The sequence below is a fragment of the Pogoniulus pusillus genome, chromosome 35, assembly GCF_015220805.1.
Source record: "Pogoniulus pusillus isolate bPogPus1 chromosome 35, bPogPus1.pri, whole genome shotgun sequence".
Lineage (NCBI taxonomy): Eukaryota > Metazoa > Chordata > Aves > Piciformes > Lybiidae > Pogoniulus > Pogoniulus pusillus.
The window spans coordinates 697,304-705,051 of NC_087298.1; the positions used below are offsets into that span (position 1 = coordinate 697,304).

The 7,748-nt window shown below is 64.8% G+C and overlaps 1 protein-coding gene across 3 annotated transcripts; it reads left to right on the forward strand.

Annotated features, from left to right (window-relative positions):
* Positions 1-6,530, forward strand: LOC135190007 (ectonucleoside triphosphate diphosphohydrolase 8-like). 3 transcript variants are annotated; one of them, XM_064170862.1, is made up of 10 exons: positions 1-78; positions 386-511; positions 1,135-1,252; positions 2,400-2,550; positions 3,017-3,176; positions 3,308-3,538; positions 4,436-4,699; positions 5,051-5,161; positions 5,454-5,591; positions 6,156-6,530. In XM_064170862.1, exons 2-10 carry the CDS (start codon positions 398-400, stop codon positions 6,363-6,365), a joined length of 1,497 nt encoding a protein of 498 aa, XP_064026932.1. In that variant the 5' UTR covers positions 1-78; positions 386-397; the 3' UTR covers positions 6,366-6,530. The 3 variants fall into 3 exon arrangements, with proteins under 3 accessions (XP_064026932.1, XP_064026933.1, XP_064026935.1); XM_064170863.1 differs by lacking the exon at positions 5,051-5,161; XM_064170865.1 differs by lacking the exon at positions 3,308-3,538.
* The last annotated feature ends 1,218 nt before the right edge of the window (positions 6,531-7,748 follow it).

The following is a 7,748-nucleotide window of genomic DNA, read 5'->3' on the forward strand; positions in this document are numbered from 1 at the left end:
TCTCGTTCCGCGCCGCTCGGCAGCGCCGGGGGCTGGCAGGACCGTCCCGAGGGCACGGCCGGGCCGCTCCTGGCACAGGTAGGGCGGCGCCGGCCGGGACCCGTCCCGCCCCCCGAGGGCAGGGTTGGGGGAGCCCCTCCCGGGGGGCGCTGCCGGCGGGAGTCACCCCGCTCGGCCCGGGGGCTGCTGCATTGCTGCCGGCCGAGGGACGCTCTCGTGGCCCCCGCCCCGTGTCCCGGGGGTCACCCGAGGGGCCTGGGGGAAGAAGGGCCTCAGGGAGGGGTGGGAAGCTGGGCGGAGGGGCAGGGGCAGCGGCTCGGTGCCGGGGCAGCGGCTCGGTGCCGGGGCAGAGGCTCGGTGCCCGCTGAGCCCGCTCCTCCTGCAGCGCGGCGCCGGCATGCTGCGGGCCGTGGCCGGGAGCTCGGCGGCGGTGCTGGGCGCGCTGGCGGTGGCCCTGTTCCTCCTGCTCCTGACCCTGGCGAGGGACGCTGCCCTTCCTGCGCGGAACAGAGTAGGTGCCCGGGCAGCCGGGAGCCATCACCCGTCGGTGCCCACCACTCACCCGGCCGCCAGCCCTGGCCTCCTCTTGCGAGTCTTGTCATGGCCCATGGAGCTTTTCTGCCCTTAACCTCATCAGGGTCGCATCGAGCAGCTTCATCGCTGCCCCTAAAGCACGGCCCTGGCTCTTGGCTGGGGCAGGGAGAGAGCGCAGCAGCTTCCTCCCGGGGCTGCTCCATTTTCCACCCCAGACACTTTCGCTTCTGGTTTCAGACCGCTGCTTGCGGCCCTCCCTCCTCCTCCTCCTCCTTTCTGCTGACTTTGGCAGCCTGGTGGAAAGCAAAGCCAAAGTTCGTGAGATCTGCCCCTCCTGAAGGCCTGGGAGCAGCATTGGCAGCCTGAGCCCTTTGGGACACCTCGGGTGCCTCCCTGCTCTGCCAGTCACCCTGCTGCCCTGCATGCCCCCTCTCTGCCCTGCATCCCCGGGCTGGTGGTGGTCAGGGCTGCTGGGGGGAGGTGGGAGCAGCAAACCTGCACTGCTTGTGTTGGCACACAGGAAGGGAGAGCAGGAGCTCCCTGTGACGCCTGGCACAGCCCCGGCTGTGCTGTGACCCCCTGTGCCCTCTGTGCCCCCAGTACGGGCTGGTGTTTGATGCTGGCTCCACGCACACCTCCCTCTACATCTACCGCTGGCCCGCGGGCAAGGAGAACGGCACTGGCATCGTGTCCCAGGTGGAGGCCTGCAGTGTGCAGGGTGAGTGTGCCAGGGCCTGCCCACCCGCCTCCTGCCCCGCTGCCACAGGCTCCCGTGGCACTGCCGGGGGTGGCCCTCGGTGGGCCTGAGGGAGCCACCACAGCAGCGCTAGGGGCCAGAGACAGCACAGCCCTGGGGGATCCAGGGCTGGGCAGGGAGCCTGGCCCCCAGATGCCATGGTGCCGAGAGCCAGTCCAGCCTGGCAGCTGGTGGCTGTGCATCAGCTGGCAGCTTGGCATGCTGGGTGTGAGGCTCTGCTCCTCCTCTCCTGCAGCCACTTCCTTGTCTCCCACCACATCTCGCCTGAGGGCTCCTGAGGGCTCCACAGGGGTCTTCAATCATGCCTGGGGTCCTGTGGGCTCCTCACTGCCGTTTGTGTCAGCAGGTTTCATCTTGGTGTCTGCATGGCACCAAACAGCAGAGTTCTGGGCCGTGCCTGGCACACCTGGGTACTGACGAGCCCAGGGAGGTGCCCGGGGAACAGGTGGGTGTGTCACAGGAGGGTGGTGGCTGGAAGGGACCTCTGCAGGGGACCCCCTGCTGGAGCAGGAGCTGCCAGTGAGTGCCTGCGGGGAAGGAGAGCCCAGAGCCCGTCTGGGCAGCCTGCGCCAGGGCTCTGCCACCCACCCTGCCAGTGGAGACTTTCTCCAGGGTGTTTACCTGGGCCCTGCTGTGTGGCAGTTTGTGTCCACTGCCCATTGCCCTGACACCGCTGGGGAGAGGCTGGGTCCATCCTCCTGACCCCCACCCTTCAGACACTGAGGTCCCCCCACAGAGTCCTCCACACAGCCCAGCCCAGCTGCCAGCCTGGCAATGTGAGGGGGATGCTGGCACTGCCCCAGCACCTCGGTGACCCTGCTGGAGTTCTCTGTGTCTCTGGGGGGCCCATGGCTGGGCACAGCATTCCACAGGAGGCCTCCCCAGGACAGAGGAGAGAGGGGTAGGAAACCTCCCTCTGCCTGCTGGCCTGCTCTTAATGCCACCCAGGATGCCCTTGGCCTTCTTGGCCGTGTGGGCATATTGCTGCCTCGTGGGCATCCTGTGTCCACCTGCACTCCCAGGTCCTTTCGCCCAGCACTGTGTGCCCTTCTGCCCTGTCCCTCCTGGGTGGCACTGAGCTCACTCCGTCCCTTGGTGCCCACTGTAGGACCTGGCATCTCCAGCTATGCAGACAACCCTGCTGGGGCTGGAGCCAGCCTGAAGCCCTGCCTGGACAAGGCCATGGAGGTTGTGCCTGCTGAGCAGCAGCAGGAGACCCCCACCTACCTGGGGGCAACGGCGGGCATGCGTCTGCTGAGGTACTGGCACTGCCCTGAGCTGTCAGCTCCAACCCCTCCCCACCTTGTGTTTCTGCAGGGGCTGGGGGCATGGGGGGCTGGGAGCACAGCAGGGCTGCAGGCTGGGCAGGCTGTGGAGATGGGCAGAGCATCTCTGTCTGCACTCCAGTGTGGTGAGCAAGAGAGCTGCTCCCTGTGCCCATGGGGAAGCCACTCCAGCCTCAGGCTGGCAGTAGCCCCAGAGATGGCTGAAGCTCCTCTGCCAGCCTGGCACCAAGGACCCCTTCCCATGCCCGTGCAGGGCCCCTGGACAGCACTTGTAGGGAGACTCCCAGCACAGCAGCTGAGGGACTTGGTGGCTTCACCCTGCCCTGGGGCAGCGCTGGTGCTTAGCAGGAGGCAGCAGCCTCTGCCTGTTGCCCTGCTGCAAGAGCTGCCCAGCCCCAGCCTGCCCCAGCACAGGGTGTCTGTGTCCTCCCCCGGGCAGGGAGCAGAACAGCAGCAAGGCCGAGCAGGTGCTGGCTGAGGTTGCCAAGGCCATCGGGCAGTACCCTGTGGACTTCCGCGGAGCAAGGATCCTGACGGGGAACGAGGAGGGCTCCTTTGGCTGGGTCACTGTCAACTACCTGCTGGAGACTCTGATCAAGGTGTGCTGGGGGCAGTGGGCAGTGGGCAGAGGGCAGAGGGCTTCTCCCTTGCCACTCTCGGTGCTGGGAGGCTGATAGCCCTGCTGCCACCCTGTGCCAGGCTGTGGTGGGTAACCCCCAGTGCCTGGCAGTGGTCCTTCACAGGCACGTGGAGCCACCCTCCAGCAGAGGACGTGGTGGGAGCTCTGGACCTCGGTGGGGCTTCAGCCCAGATCACTTTCCTCCCTGGGACCCCCCTAAGCGACAGCAGCACGAGGGCCCTGCTCAGGCTGTATGGGACCAACTACTCCATCTACACGCACAGCTACCTCTGCTACGGGCTGCAGCAGGCCCTGAAGATGCTGCTGGCATCCCTGCCCCAGGTGACCACCTCCAGCCCCGTGCCCCCCAGCTGCAGCCTGGGCCCCGACCTCCCCGGCTAGGGCAGGCAGCACCACCGGGGCAGTGGCTGCTGGGCTGGGTGCCTGTGGCGAGCCCCCCTGAGGGTGGTGGATACGAGAGGGCCACCGTGGCCAGAGCTGCCCCAGGGCTGTCCCAACAGCAGGGAGCAGAGGCAAGATGGAGATGGACAGCCTGAAGCTGGCACTGCCAGGGTGGTGGGTGCCCAGGGCTCTTCACCAAGTCTGCATCCCTGTCCTCATGCAGGGACTGCATCAGCCCAGCCTCAGGAACAGGGGGCCCTAGAGGAGGGGAGCTGCTGAGTGCTGGGAGGGTGGAGGAGGCTCAGTGAGACTTTCCAGCACCAGTGTGGTAATTGATAAGTTGATTTTATGGATCCAAGTCTGAAGCAGTAGGTGCTGGGTGTGGAAAGTGAGAGATGCCAGTGCTGCACAGGGAGACCCCTGCCGTGGCAGTGGGGTGAGGCCTCAATGCCAGCTTGTGATGGCTGCAGTGGGAGGGAAGACCACATTCAGAGCACGTTGCCAAGAGCACTCAGGGCTTGGTTTGGCCCTGTTAAGTGAATTCTCAGCCTTGGCTCTCCCCAGGGTCTGGTGACCTTACAAAGGAAGAGGGGGGACAGAATGGGTGCAGACTGCCAAGGCCTTGGGCACTGTAGCTGCTCCCTGACCACAGCATTGTTGTCCCAAGCTTGTCCTCATGGTTCTGTGCCTGCACACCACGGACAGGACCCCACGTGTGGTGTGGCCTTCGTGTCCTGTGTCTGGCTGTGGGGTCAGGTGCTCTCTGTGGGCTGTTTCTCTTCTCTCCACCCCCACCCTCAGTGGCAGAGTGATGCTAACAGCTCCTGCTCTCCCCAGGGCAACTCCTCTTCCCCCCAGATATCACACCCCTGCTACCCCCGGGGGTACCAGGAGAACACCACCACGGCAGAGCTCTACGACAGTCCCTGTGTGCAGGCACCAAGCACTGCCAGCCCTGCAGAGAGCCTGACGGTGACAGGGACAGGGGACCCAGCAGCCTGCAGTGCTGCCATCGAGGACCTCTTCAACTTCAGCTGCGGAGCCAACCAGAGCTGTGGCTTCAACGGGGTCTATCAGCCCCCCGTGCGCGGAGCCTTCTTCGTAAGGATGCATCCCGGGGCTGGGCTGGCACTGGGGGCTCTGGGGGCACCAGAACCTGGACACAACCCCAGGAAAACTGCCCTAGAAGTCTGCACGGTGCCAGCCCTGCAGGCTGGAATGTGCCTGATGTGCTGGGACATGCAGGGTGTCACCAGAGTGCCAGGCAGACTGAGACCTGTGTTGTCACAGCCTCCACCTGCTGTGAGGAGCAGTCCCAGGACTCCCTCCTGGCTGGTTGGCAGATGCCATCCTTAGGGATCCCTGCAGAGCAGTGGGTGAGAGGGGTTGGGGGGGTGACAGTGGCCTGGGAGCTTGACTAACCTGCCCACCCTTGGTCTTAAACCCCCTCAGGCCTTCTCGGGGCTTTATCACAGCCTGCACCTGCTGAACCTGACAGGAGGGCAGCCCCTGAGCGTGGTCAATGCCACTGTCAGGCAGCTCTGCAACAGCAGCTGGCAGGAGGTGAGATCCTGCCTGGGTGATGCCAGTCCCTGCTCATCTCTCATCTGGCTCTGGACATCCTGAGAGCTCACCCACAGCCCATCCTCTGCTGCACTGATGGCAGCTGGAGGCAGCTGGGGGACCTCTAACAGAGACATGCATCAACCTGCAGCCTCCTGGGTCCTCCTTGCTCCCCAAGCCCAGGCACCCCAGGGGCTTTGCTCCCAGCTTCGCTGTGGGGCTCTTGCTGCAGTGTGGGTGCACCGAGCACTGCTCCCTGCTGTCAGCCCCTCCCTGCTCTCCCCCTCTGCAGGTGCAGGAGAAGTTCCCCACCGCGAGCAGCAGGCAGCGCCGTGACGCCTGTGCCGCCAGCTCCTACACCCTCGCCCTTCTCCTGCATGGCTACAGCTTCGACCGCAGCTCCTGGCCTCACATCCATTTCGTCCAGCAGGTAGGGAGATGCCCACCAGACCCCAGCTTCCACACTCTGTGCTGTGAAAAGGCCTGAGCCCACCTTGGCCCTGCCCCTGCCCTGCCTGGGTGGGAAAGCAGAGGGGAAGGGGGCAGCACAGCCCAGCTCCAGGGGAGCCCTTCAGTCACCCACACAGGCACCTGCTGGGACCTCTGCCCTGGGCCATCTATGCTCTTCCCCAGCTTGTCTCACAGCAGCCCAAGGTGTGCACAGATAGGGAGACTGTGAAGCAGGACCTGGGGATCCAACAAGTCCTCTCTAGCTCTCCAGCTTAGAATCATAGAATCAAGCAGGTTGGAAGAGACCTCCAAGCTCCTCCAGCCCAACCTAGCACCCAGCCCTGTCCAAGCAGCCAGACCATGGCACTAAGTGCCCCATCCAGGCTCTGCTTCAACACCTCCAGGGATGGTGACTCCACTACCTCCCTGGGCAGCCCATTCCAATGCCAGTCACTCTCTCTGTGCAGAACTTGCTCCTAGCATCTAGCCTGTACCTGCCTTGGCACCTTGCAGCCCTTCACACCCCTCTTCCTCCTCTGCACAGGTTGCCAACGCTGACGTGGGCTGGACTCTAGGCTACATGCTCAACCTCACCAACATGATCCCCTCAGAGGCTCCCCAGAGGGTCGTGGGGCTCCAGAGAAGCAGCTGGGTAGCAGCCACCGTTTTACTGACCATCATACTCATCCTCACCTTCTGCCTGCTCACAGCCGTGTGCTGCCAGAAAGGCTCCTCTGGTTATGAGAGACTCTAGCAGTGCTGGCTCAGCAGGCAGCTGAAGCCACTTGGTCCTGCTGCCAGCCTTCTGCAGGTCTGGGGCAGTCAGCCCATGTGTCCAGGAGCTGTGAACTTGTAATGTGGGGCACCCTGGCCTGGCCTGGCCTGGCAGCAGCACAGGCTTCAAAAGATCCTCCCAGTAGCTGTGCCCTGGTTGGTGTTCCTTTGCCCTCACTGCTGGCTGGGCATGCCCTGGGTGCGAGGGCATGGCTGTGTGGGGCAGGGCAGTGGTGCAGGGGCGTGAGGAGCACAGTAGTGTGGCGTGGCTGGGGGTGGTGGGAGCTAGGGGGCAGAGAAGGGAGGAGGGATGTCTGAGAGCAGCAGAGGCTGGTTACAGCCTGCAGCAAGTACCTGGGGTGGATGTGTCCTGCCCCACCCCAGCACAAGAGCCTGCATCACCCATGGCCACGGAGCGTGGGCAGGCAGCGGGTGGGGCCTGCTGGAGAGATGGTAATGTCCTGAGCCTCTCAGGCTGCAGGAGGCAGCTGGACAATGCCCTTGGCAACTTGCTGGGACTTTTGGTCAGCCCCAGAGCGGTCAGGCAGGAGGTCTGGATGGTCACTGTAGATCCCTTCTAGTCTGGTCTGACCTGGACTCTTCTGCACGGGCCAGAGGGCAGTGGCAGTGTGGCTGTGGGGGATGGTGGCCCAGAAGACAGGTCTGGGGCTCTGCCCGGGACTGGGAAGCCTCAGGAGGTGGGGGCTGGCAGCAGTCCCCTGCTCTCCTCGTGAGGTTCCTCTCCAGCCTGGCTGCACCCATGTCTGGGCCAGGCAGACATCTGCCCCTCCCAGCACACAGGACAATTTGGGAATGCTGCTGGGATATGCCAGGGAAGCTCTTGGGGCTTGACCTGCATTGTCTGGGGAGTGCCAGTGGCAGCCAGTGGATGGGCACAGAGAGGCACCCTGGCTCTCGGGAGGAGAGCTGTCCTTGTGCTCTGCTGGCTGCTCTCTGAGCTCTGGCAAAGGCTGCCAGGTCTCATTGTCACCAGCCGAAGGTCAGCTCCTCGCTGCCGGGTGGCAGGGAACAGGACTCATTCCCAGAGCAGGTAGCAAATGAGCAGAGCCAGAGGCAAGGGCAAGGGCACAGCCGTGGGCAGGACTCTGCTCAGCCACAGGCACAGCAGGCTCGGGGCAGGGCTCACAGCTGATGCCCTGCGGAGATCAGCCCCAGGGGCACAGCCGTTCCCGGGCAGCTGGGCACAGATCGGCACACGGGGCTGGTTCCTCCCATAGCCGGGCCCCGCGTGGGGAGCAGAGCAGCCCCCCTCACCCAGCTGGGACCCCCGTGGGGAGCAGAGCAGCCCCCCTCACCCAGCTGGGACCCCCGTGGGGAGCAGAGCAGCCCCCCGAACCCAGCT